At 45.4% G+C, this 12,402-nt stretch overlaps 1 protein-coding gene and 1 long non-coding RNA gene across 9 annotated transcripts in view; both read left to right on the top strand.

Moving 5' to 3' along the window:
* Window positions 1-8,024, top strand: part of LOC308479015 — a 70,846-nt gene extending 62,822 nt beyond the window's left edge. Inside the window, exon 2 of the long non-coding RNA XR_013987429.1 lies at window positions 7,288-8,024. This is a non-coding gene — a long non-coding RNA (uncharacterized lncRNA). The remainder of the gene's footprint in view (window positions 1-7,287) is intronic.
* Window positions 1-12,402, top strand: part of LOC308478990 (uncharacterized protein) — a 377,493-nt gene that overhangs the window by 654 nt on the left and 364,437 nt on the right. For 2 of the 8 annotated variants that reach the window (XR_013987410.1, XR_013987411.1), the window contains exons 1-3: window positions 145-1,446; window positions 2,723-3,543; window positions 4,238-7,193. Coding sequence is in view for 6 of the 8 variants with exons in the window: in XM_081009263.1 (XP_080865389.1) it covers window positions 1,400-1,446; window positions 2,723-3,543; window positions 4,238-4,845 (1,476 nt within the window). In the remaining 2 variants the exon portion in view is untranslated. The other 6 variants (XM_081009264.1, XM_081009267.1, XM_081009268.1 and 3 more) reach the window with 5 other exon arrangements.

Genomic DNA, 12,402 nt, shown 5'->3' on the forward strand with positions numbered 1-12,402 from the left:
GTGCGACTGTGGGTTAGGGGAGCGGCAGAGCTTTTGGGGAAAGGCGGCCGGGAGGGTCGGGATGCTTTGGGAAACCCCTGGCCGGCACCGAAACGCTGGAGAGCAGCCCTGGGTGTCCCTGGAAGTGGGTGAGGGAGGGGAGGTCTGTTGCTTGGAGGAGGGGCAGGATCAGACACCAGGAAGAGTTAAATGTTGCACCCCAGAGTTGTTGTTTTCCAGTACTTAAAAAAAAAAACAACTCCAGATTTCAAGTTCCCCATGAGATGCAAAATGATGCTCGTCTTCACATACCCTGTGAAAAGTCTGGTGTTCAGTTTGCTGGAGAATCTGCCATCTGCATCTGCTGCTCAGCTAAAAAGGGATTGTGGCTTTTGGAGGGAGGAGGGATTCTTATAAATGGGTTTTTGGAGGAAGCCCCTTGGATTTATTCCAGCTTCTTGGAGTCTGGTGGTACTGATCTGCAAACCCAAAGACTCTGTTTCGCTCTGTTGTGTTAGAAATGCCAGAGCTGTGCTGCAGGGGTACCTTAGGAGTACTGCAGGTGGAAATAACTGCAGGCTGAACTTAATGTGGGAAACTGGTAGCATCTTTGCTGGCTAGACAGCTATCTAAGCCTGGTGGGGGTTTTATTTTGCAGAAGTGTTTCCGGAAAACCGTAGATTCACCCTCAAGGTGTGAGTTCAAGAAGGGAGCTTTCCAGTAATTTTTGCATGCCCAACCTGTCATATATCAGCTGTCTGTACTGGAGACCTGTTCATTCCTGGGTCCTTCTAGCTATATAGGCCTAATTCTCTGTTACTATTATCTTACTAATATAGACAATCATTCAATTATGCAAGCCACCCCCTGTGGCTTCAAGTGGTACGGCTCAGATGTAGGTAAACCTGTGTCTGGGCTGTACCACCTCAAGATGCAGATAGAGGCTGGCATAATTGAATGCCCATCCATAAAAGCGAAGTCTAGCTAAGCCTTATTGCAACTAGTTTTCTATAGGCATGGAAGGTTTTTGAAGGAAGGAGCATTCCACCATGTGATTTTCCCTCCTGTTGTCTGTACATCCTAGATCCAGTTTGCCCACCCCTATAAGAACAGACCACTAGATGTGCCTTACTCTGTTATCCCTGCAGAGACTTTTGGCTAATAGTGAGGCTTATTTGTCATCTTCTTAAGTGTCTACATTAGCTAATGTCTTGCTTTTATGTTCTGCTGACATGGCTGAGTGAGCCCTGACCGGGAAATGAAACATTTGCATGCTTTTGTTTTGTGCTGAATTGCTTACTTGGAAGTACATCTCAATTGCCTGAATGGCACTTGCTTTCCAAATTTGTCTTTAAAATCACAACCTAAAGCTCAGAAAGCCTTTTGTGTGATGCAAATGTTTACTCCCAAATAAAGTGAGATGCTGTTGTTTCAACAAGGCCTGCATCACATGCAGGCTTGCTTCAAGTAAGTACCATTGGACCTGCTGAGATTTACTTCTGAGTAAAGCAACACAGAATGTGGCTTTAAACTTCGAAGTCCATAAAATTAATCTAGGCTGCAAAAAATTATACTAGCCTGCTATGAGTCTCCGTGCTGACCTGTCAAGAGAGGAAGCCCTATCTTCCATCACCTGCATGGAAATGCAGGCTTGTGGCCTTTGGGCTGGCTAGTAAAAAAAAAGATCTACCAAATAGACTGGCAGCGGAGTGATGGAGCAATCCACCCCTCCTTTGGCAGCTGTCTGTATTTCTGTGATAGTTGTAGAGAAAAGGGCATCCCTCTCTTTGTGATTTGCACAGAAAGGAAGTAGACTGTGAATAAATCCTTTCCTCTTCCACCAGCCCCCTTGTTTGCCTGCATGGAATTCCTGGTCACCTGTGGCTGCCACAGAAGTTGCTAAAATACAAGCTAACCATGCAGTGGTGCAGCTGGAGCTGGACCTGCAGGCAGACATTTTTGGTAGAGCAAAACCCAAACACGTCAGGTGTGCAGAAGAAAAAACATTAATTGCGTTATTCATAAACTCCATGCTTCTCTAAATAGCCCTGTCTCCCAGATAAGTCCAGGATCTAAATTTGTGTGGCTGTTCCACTGACCCCATGTCAGTTCAAAAACCCAGGGACCCGCTGGAGGTGTCTGTCCATGTGAGACAAATTAGAACATGAGAAAATCCCTGCTAGATCAAGCCAGAGGTTCATCTAGTCTTGCATCCTATTTTCACAGTGGCTGACCAAATGTCTATGGGAAATTTACAAGCACTCCCTGCACTTCTGAGTCCTAGCAATTCAGAAGTATACTGCACCCATCTCTGGAAGTAGAGCATCGCCAACGAGGCTAGTAGCTATTGATGGCCTTCTCCATAAATGTTTGCAATCCTCTCTACGTGTTTGTTTGGAAACAAGCCCCACATACATAAATGATGTTTCCAAGTAAGTGGGTATAGTACTGTAGCCTACAATCATTTCCCAAAACACCTGTATTTCTCCTTAGGGAGGAGAACATACAAACAACAATACATATAAACAAACAATTCAGCAATAGAGGTATGTACATCCTTCTAAAAGGGGCCTGTTGTAACTGGGAGAACGGCACGTTTGTGTTCCTAAGCTAAATTGATAGTTTACGTGATCGGGGCCACTTGCCAAATAACTCTCTGAAGGTCAGAAAACCAATTAAAGGGGAAAGAATAACCTCTGCTGTGCCTGTGAGGTTTTAACTGGCGTGGGTTCTCTTTTGGCAGCAGAGGCAGAAAGAAAATAATGGCTGGTAATGACGACCTCTTAAAGAATCTACAGAACAACTTGCAAGAGCTGAACAATCTCCGCTCTAGGTATTACATATCAGCAAAACGTACCTTGTCTGCAGGGGCCAAGTCACTGCTTCGTGACCAGCAACAACTGCCAAGGGAGAATATGAACATCCAGCCGTTTGCTCCTAGAAAGAGCATTCGCCACCGTAACCCCTACTGGCCTGATGAAGAAATCCGGACCTTCATTGAGATCTGGGGCGACGACCAAGTCCAAGCCTCGCTGGCCACCAATTTTCGCAACGAGGCTCAGTATGAGTGGATCTCTGATCGGATGCGGGAATACGGCTATGACAGGGATATGAAGCAGTGCCGTTTGCGTGCCAAAGAGCTTCGGCGAGGATACAAGGCCATTGTTTGTGGAAACAACTCCTCTGTGAGTGGCCAACGTGCCCTGCCATTCTATGATTCCTTGAATAGTTTCCTGTGCATGCACAAAGGCCTGGTGGTATCCAAAGTCTCCCTCTCCATAGATCGGAGGAATCGAGAGGCACAAAAGCTGGGGCTGGAGCAGGAGAAAAACGAAAAACTAAGCGTCGTCCTCGTTTCCGACGATGACGAAGCCTCCATCCCAGAGCCTGCAGATGACTCAAATGGCTATTTTCAAGACCCGCGGATGGATTCCGACCCCGTGAATGCCCAATCTCCAGATGATGAATGGGAGCAGCACGGAGAAGACGACATCCTGGCAGGTGATGAGGCTTTGCCCCATTTCCCCAGTGCTAGAGGAGAGAGCCATTCGGCTGTCAATTCAGGTGAATTTTGAGAATTCAACTCCTGTTTCAAAGATCATTGCCTTTGAGCAATGTCACCTAGGTGGGTTAAGATGGTGGTTTGGGCTGAGCTTGATTTCTTTTTTTTAAAAAACCACCTCTGAGATGTGCTGGGAGGACTCCACTTATATACTAGAAGCCTGTCCCTGTAATCTAGGGATTGGGAACCTGTGGTCCTCCAGATGGCAAATTCTACAATGCCAATAAGTCCCAGCCACCATAACCCAATAGTCATGGATAATGGGAGTTGTAATAATGTAATAATGTTATAATGACCTGTAATAATGACAGGTTCCCCATCCCTGTTGTAATCCCAAATGTATGAGGTTTGGCTATAGCTACTTAGTGAGGGGGGGTGGTCCACACAAATGTCGGAGGTTGTCTCCTTAGCATTGTTGGGCATGCTCCAGAGCTAAGCCCTAGTGAACACTGGCTGAAATTAAGAGAACCTAGAGCCATCCAGATGTTCCTGGGACTATAGCTCCCATCAGCCACAGCCAGCATGGTCAGTGATGATGGGTTTTGTAGGCCCAACAGCAGCTGCAAGGCCACAGGTTCCTCTCTGCTTTTAAGTGTAGGCTGCTGCTGCTGTTTTAACTTCTTTTGGCATCTGGTGTGCTGCTGGCCACTTGCAGAATGCCACCATTTTGTTAACTCCTACTGTCTTCCATTGCAGGCCCATCCAGCTCCTTCCCCAGGGGGCCCCTGGCTGACACTGACAGAGCGAGCAACCACTGGAGCAGGAAACAGAGGAAGCAACCCGATGCTGCCTCGGACCTCGTGGATGCCATATCGCAAGTGGGCGACAGGCTAGTGTGCGCCCTGTCCAATTTGCACTCGAGGCACAGGGAGACATCTGAGCTTATGGAGGCCAGGGAGAGCAATGCCCGCAAGGAGGAGCTGACCATCCTCGCAAGTCACGTGGGCCAGGCCACCAAAAACATGGACAAACTCATCACTCTTATGGAGACGTCGACCAGGCGGATCGCAGATGCCATGGACAGGCAGACAGCTGCCTTGGAGAACCTGGCACGGTTGTTTGCCACCAGGGCGCCACCTCCTCCAGTGCCCTCCACATCCCAAGGGCAGCCTCCGCATTCCTCCCCAAGCACCTCTGTACTGCTCCCATCATCATCATCGCCGCCACCGCTGGCGCTGCACAATGCTCCAAACGCTTTGGGGGCCCACCACGCCAGTGCTCCCAAAGCTCCAGAATCACCAGCTCCTAGCGAGGCTGAGGAATGCCAGCCAGAGAAAAAGAAAATAAAAACAGAAGGCAACTAGTGGAATCTCATCATTTGACAATCCCTCAGACATGCTTCTTTGCTCTCATTGGGTAGACACTCATCCTTAAAAAAAAAAAAAACCAACTCCTTTGAGGGGGAAAGTCAGGATGGTGGAAGCTGTAACAAATCTTTTTTTAATGTAGCCAGAATTTCAGTTTGAAGGTATGTTTGCGTAGAAGAGGGAAGGATGAGTTTTGCCTAGGATGACAAAACTGTAGAGTTCACTGGCATTCCACTGTTCTGTCCTTTGCTCCATATTCTGCCGCTTTGTTATGCAATTCGGACTGCAGTCCCGTGCACAGTTGCTAGGGAGTAAAGCCCCACTGAACTGTGTAAGTGTGGTTCAGATCTAGGCTTAGGCCACAGAGAAGGTTGGTTCAAAATCTCTGCTCAGCCCTGAAGTTGGTTGGTGGCCTTTGTCAGCTGCTGTTTTTCCTCTCTCCAAATGGGCAATACAAATAATCTGCACTGCTTGGTGGTTTTGAAGATGAGCAATTTAAAGACTGTGAATCATTGTGCACAGTGAAACTGATATAAATGAGTAGAGAACATTCTTTGTTGATATATAACATGTTGTTGTTAAAATCAGTGAAATGCACGGTGAGCGATGGGCTCTTTTCCTCCCTTGTCTCAATGAAACCATGTCTTTATTGGCAAACAAAAATAGTCTTCAAATACTAAAATAGAACATTTTTAATGTGGTTGCGGCAGCTGCTCTTGCAAGATCAAAGCCCAAGCTTGGTGGTTCTTTCCTTCGCAGGTTATAAGAATGGGGAACCTCTGGCCCTCCAGATGATGTTGAACTACAACTCCCTTCAGCCCTAGCAAGTATGACCAATGGCCAGGGATGATGGGAGTTGTAGTTGAACAACATCTGGAGGGCCAAAGCTCCCCACAGCTGGGCTACAGCTGGAGGAGGGATAGACCTGAGTGCACAGAGCAATGGTCTCCATTTTGTAGCTCATGCAGGAAAACATGGGTTAGTAAGAGAAGCAAAGCAAACCTTTGGCTTTCAAAGAACTCCTTGCACTTGATAGTTCTATGAAACTCATCTCCTCCCAACCACTAACCTTGTAGAGGAGATCAAGGACTAAACATCAGGAAGAACTTTTATGACAGTAAGAGTTGTTTGACATTGGAACAGTCTCCCTCAGGACATTGTGGACTCTCCTTCATTGGAGGTTTTTGAGCAGAGGTTGGATGGCCCTTCTGTCATGGATGCATGAGATTCCTGCATTGCAGGGGGTTGTACTAGATGGCCTTTGGCAGATCCCTTCCAACTCTATGATTCTGTGTCTAAGTCAGGGGTGGAGAACCTCCGGGGTTAATCCTGCAGTGGTGGCACACAGCCTGCTCCCTGTCAAAATTGGCCCTTGAGGACAATCATGGAGTCAAAAAGGTTCCTCACCCCTGAACTCAGGATTTGTGTCTTTAGTGTTAGCCTGTCTGTTGTTTCTGGGCAGCACAGAAGGTGGGGGTATGAGTGTGACAGCCAAATCTTGCTTAACCCCAGCATCTGGCACTCAGAGAGCCAGTGTGGTGTAGTGGTTAAGAGCAGTAGTCTTGTAATCTGGGGAACTGGGTTTGCTTCCCCGCTCTTCCACGTGCAGCTGCTGGTTGACCTTGGGCTAGTCACACTTCTCTGAAGTCTCTCAGCCCCACTCATCTCACAGAGTGTTTGTTGTGGGGGAGGAAGGAGAATGTTAGCCGCTTTGAGACTCCTTCGGGTAGTGATAAAGCGGGATATCAAATCCAAACTCCTCCTCCTCTTCTTCAAAGCTTATGTTGTCCCTGACCATTGCTTGTGGAGAAATCAGACTCCATGAATTTGTCTTCAAAGCCTTCAAGCTGGGGGCCAGTACTATTTCTTGTGGTAGCGAGTTCCATAAGTTAATGTTGTGCAGAGTGAAAAGTACTTTTGCTCATAAGCCCTGAGATGTACCGACAATCAACTTTGATTATGATGCTAATGTCTAGATATTGGAAGAGTGAAACGCTCTCGTCTCCCTTCCTAGTTGCCCCTTCCTCTCTCATTCTTCAGGTGGGCAGCTATGACTGCACAGAAAAAAGATTATTAGCCTCACAAACCAATGCAGTTGGCCTGACAGAGGCGCACTGTGCAGGCTGGAATTTCTCCCGTTACAATTTCCTTTATGGGGAATGTAAATTGTATTAGTGCTCAGCTGCGACTGCAAATACCTGCCTGCAGTCGCTGTGTGGACGTGAGTGGGGAAAGGGATTGACAAGAGTCCCAGTCCCCATGATGGCAAACAGTGCCAACTGACCTAGGTGAGGCTGAGTGTCCTCATTCCTATACAGTGGTACCTCAGGTTACATACGCTTCAGGTTACAGACTCTAACCCAGAAATAGTGCTTCAGGATGAGAACAGAAATCGTGCTCCGGCGGCGCGGCGGCAGCAGGAGGCCCCATTAGCTAAAGTGGTGTTTCAGGTTAAGAACAGTTTCAGGTTAAGTACAGACCTCCAGAACGAATTAAGTACTTAACCTGAGGTACCACTGTATTTGAAAGCGCTGTGCACCACCACCCCAGGTGAAGGGCACATTGATTCCTAAACAAAGTATGTGGTCGTTTCAGACAAGCAACCCATTTTTTAAAAAATGTGTATTAGGGAACTAGAGGCCTGCATCCAAAGATTGGGCTGGTTATTTCAGCCTTGCAACTAAGGCCCCAAATATTACTAGCCTGTTAAGGGGCTAGCAGCTTCTGTTTCCACGACGGCTACAGAGAAGGAGCCCTACCTCCTCTTGGCATGCTGAGAGAGAGGGAAGAATGCCTTCTACGAAGCAGATTGTGCCAGCCTGCTACATTTTCAGGAAGGCCATGAAGGAAGGAACAAAGTAGACAGCATCAAAATGCCACATATCCTGTAGTGTGGGGCTCACGGAAGTTGCGAGTAAAAGGTGTGAGAGAGAGTATTGCCAATACATTCTAAGCGCATATGCTATTGAAGAGGCACTGCCACTTTTCACTGAAAAGTGCAGAGTGCTCTTGTTTCTCAATGCCTAGTTGTAACTGGGATCTCTACTGTAGAAGATCAGGATTATGCTTCACCTAAGTAATACTAATTTTGTTTTGTTGTTTTTTTTTTTAAAAAAAGCTCTCGACATTTTTTACATGGCTACCCTACCAATAAAGTTGGATACTAAAAACTCAAAGTGGTGACCATTTATTAACATTTGGTATGTATGTCCATATATGTCCAGCAGTTCCGGTGAGGGGGGGGCGGAGAGACTTAATATCATTTGAAGTTCTTTTAAACTCAACTACCATCACATTTTAATAAATAGGCTTAGGTTCATTCTGTGAAATGAGTCGCTCAGGCATTTTAATGCAGGAAATTTTAAAAAAAATCATCTTAAAACAATTCCATCTTAGTCAGTGTAGCTATCTTTTTTGCATTTTGCCTACAGAAGAAATTGAAAATAGTCTAGGGATCCCTATTAAGCCTTACAAAACTACAGTTCCTCAGATGAAGTAATGGTATTTGAGCCAGTTTGTGCTTGGAGCACAGAGGTGATTTTAGATACCTATGATTCCAGTGACTGTAGTACAATTACTTGCATATAATAATCTACATTAAGGGGACACACATTGACACATTCTTAATAAGAGTTTAAATGCCGTTTCATAACTGTTCATTGGGAAACTGAATCAATTTAATTTCCCATTAAGCAGGGGTATAATGAGGATGCAACGGGTTGAATGCCTAAGCATCTAATCTATGCTCATAGTAATGCAGCCTTTAAACATAATTCAACAGAGGAAATGTTCATCCCCACACACAGGCCCAATTTCGCTGCTTAGTCAGTTGTTTGCTTTGCCTTTTTTCCCCTCCCCAAGTGGTCTAACCTTATGTCAGGTTACAGCGTTATTTACTTATTCTGTTTGTAAATCACCGTGTTGCAAGGCACACCCATGGTGGTTTATAATATTAAAACACTAAAACAAATTAAATGGTACAAAACAAAGAGTGGGAAGCTTTTTCACCCTAACACCACATTCCCTTATGAGGAAACCTTATGAGGGCCATATGCCAGGGGTGGCTGGGGCCAGAGATGAAAGTGGTCCGAACAATGAACCAGAAATTTAGCACTTCTGCAGTAGGGTAGCTTCTGTACACATTCGCACACACCGCTCTCTCCTCCATCCAGACAAACGACATTATCAGAGGTCAAGGACATATTCTAGCAGGGTAATACTCTCAAGGAGAATGTGAAGAAAGGCCAGTGAGGGTGGGGCCTTGGAAGAAATTCAAGGGTTGTGTGATCTGGGGAGAATTCTGAGTCGGAAAGGGCTGAAGGGAGACAGAAATGGAGCAAGAGCTCTTGGGTTGAAAGCCTCTTCAGGAGACAATGAAACATGCTGCCTGGTCTGGGCTTCTCCACTTCTGTCACTAAACTGCTGTGTGATGGGAAGAGCCAACATTCTTCATTCATTTCTCAAGCCACAGGCATCATAACACATGCTAACTCACCTCCCATCTCTCCAAACACACCCTTGATGGCCAAAACCGCTATGTGCCTCATGTATTTGTGCAGGGTACCCATGTTTCTGTGCTCATCAGAAATGCACAAGCTGTTGCTGCAGCACCGTAGACACAGGTTTGTGCAATTGGTAGGAGCTTATTCAGGGCATTTGCCCTCTTTTTATGTTGCCCCCTCCCCCCCCCAAAAAAAAACCCTGTTCTGGGGCTTCCTCCCAACTCACCAGAGCAGATGAGGGTGGTGCTCACAGGAATAAGAGGAAGTCCCATTGTGCAGACAGATAAAACCCTACATATTGTGATGGTATGGCAACAGAAAGGTTTCTCTTTCTTAACTGCTGATTCTAACATAAAGAGAAATATTAGTAGGAAAAACCGACCTTGAATCAATAGGATATTAAGCACTGGTTGAAATGAATATCCCAGTCCTTAGCATGGTCGATTTACTTCAGATTTGAGGCTTTCACCTCACCCTGTGCATTGAGCAAATAATCGTATCCATGAAAAATAAAACTGCATCCGTATTTTACACTTGCTGGGGAGTAATTCTGACAGAATGTACACCTTGTAAATCCCATTGCAATTACTAGGATGTTTAAGCCTAGGATGCTTGCAGTCCTGTGCACGTTGAATCAAAGAGTAAATTCTGTTAAATTCATTTGGTCTAACTTAAGTAAACACGTAGAAGCTTCCTTTACATGTAAGTTCATTTGATGGAATTTCAACATTTGAGTAAAAGTTTTGAACAAACCTTGTTTTAGAAAGCCTTATGCAAATTATATTTAAAACTGTTTTGATTATCATTATTAAAAAAATTCCCCAGGTATGACTAAGAAATTGATACAGCTAAAAAGAACTGAGTTTAGAATACCAACATGTCTAGATTCACTGCTTCAGAAAAATAAAATGCAAAGTTATCCCATTAATTCAGTTGCATTAATCTTTACTTAAAATCTCCCAGTGCCAGCTGTCAGTTAATTTCCGCTTAATGGTACCTGCCATTTTAACGTCAAGTGTTGATTGCAAATTATGGAGGAAATATATGCCAAAAGACATGCCCTGTGTACTGAGAAGGGCTTATAATACCCACAATATCCAAGTTGGGTACTGCAAATTGTCCCATCTTTTTTTTAAATTTTAAATTTTATTTTGACAAATATAAATGAATAAGAATAAAAATGTGCACCCCACCACTGAGACCATTCCATTGTAACTATCCAACCTCCCAATATTTCAACATCTCTTGCGATGGTTTGACCCCTTTCCGTTTTAACAGTACAAATTCTACAAACACCCTCCATATCTCCTCAAAATCATTTCTCCTGCATATTCCGTGTTACCTTAATGCCGCATGTTAATTTATCATTAATAGCTACGTCCCACACCTCTGTATACCATTCTTCCATTTTATATTCTGCTTGCCCCTTCCACTTCCTAGCTATAATAATTCGTGCAGCTGTCAATAAATTTGTGAGCAAGTCCTTCATAGCCTGTGAACCTCCACCCCATCGTAAATTGATAATAATGCTACCTCTGGACTTTCAGTCAGCTTTAACCCAGTGCAATTTGTACATCTTACTCAGAATTGTCTACTCTTTTAGTAGTTCTCAGGCAGGAGTCTTTCCCACAACATCTCCCTGGTCTAGAGAGAATATTGCTGCTTGATCCTGCCAATACCAAGGATTGAATCTGGAAACTTATTCATGAAAAGCATGTGCTTTCCCACTGATATACAGTCCCTCCCCATTGTTATGGTTGAACCCAGTCCAGTATCCAATATAACAGGCTGAACCAGCTCTTGTTTATTTATATCCCACCTTTCCTCCAAAGAGCTCAAACTGGTGTGCATGATTCTACCTCTCCTCCTTTAATCCCCACAGCAACTCTGAGGTTGGGGACATAGCTGTCAACCTTCCCCTTTTTTGTGGGAAATTCCCTTATTCCAGCGCCGTTTTCCGCTGCTTCCTGCTATCCCAGATTGTTAGATATCCCGTAGACTGTCCCCGGGACAGGTGTGGCTGCTTATCCCTTATTTTCGAGGCTGCTGATCCCTTATTTTCAAATCTGAAAATTGACAGCTATGGTTGGGGAGGCTGAGAGGCAGTGAGTGGCCCAAGGTCACCCAGTGAGCTTCATGGCGGAGTGGGGATTTGAAATCTGGTCTCCCAGGTCCTGGGCCAGCACTTTTAACCACTATACCACACTGGCTCTTGATGGCAGAAGCAATGTGGAACCCATGCCGTTTCTGCTCTGTCACAGTGGGGTCACCCTTTGCAAAACCCAGTGCCCTTTGTAAGCTCCCAACATCACAGTACCTAAAAATGTGGTTCCATACTAATTTCAGCGGGGCCATGATCTTTGCATGACGTATATAACTTGTGGAACTTTTTTCCAGGCTACATTTCCTTCTAGGGGCCACATGGCAAGAGCAGATGGGGCCAGAGGCAAAAGTGAACAGAAAAATGAATGTGTATTTTACATAAACCTCTGTGTTCTCCATCCAGGGCAGGAAGTGGTATCATCAGAGCTGAAGGATGCATTCAAGGCAGGCCAAAACACTCAAAGGTGTGAAGCAGGGACACTGAAGGGTGTGACCTTAGGAGGGTCTTCAGGACCAGGCAGAGGGGGCTAGAGGGCCTCTGTCATCCTCCAGGCCTGAGGTTCGCTACCTCTGTGTTCAAGCTGCTGCCAGACATCTTGCTGCAGTTTTGTTTATTTTCACCCAGACAGGGAAATACAATGTTCATACACGCAAGGAACTAGCATCTGCATCTGACAGGGAAAGACAGGAAGAACAATGAGGTTACGCAAAACAGATTCCTAATTGGTGCATGCAAGCAGACAATTCTGCCCCGCTGGTTCCACAGAAGGGACAGACAGTGCAGTGGGAGAGATTTATGGCTTTTACATCAGGCTTACCTGAGCAGCTGTCCTACATGGGGAAATGGAAATTAGCAAATGGTACCAGTTTTCTGAACAAGAGTAGCGAGAAGCCCTGGAACCAACAAAGCAAAAAGCCAAACAAGCAAACAACTCGAGTGTGCCTTTTC

The sequence above is a fragment of the Podarcis pityusensis genome (genome assembly GCF_964106645.2).
Source record: "Podarcis pityusensis genome assembly, chromosome: 6".
NCBI lineage: Eukaryota > Metazoa > Chordata > Lepidosauria > Squamata > Lacertidae > Podarcis > Podarcis pityusensis.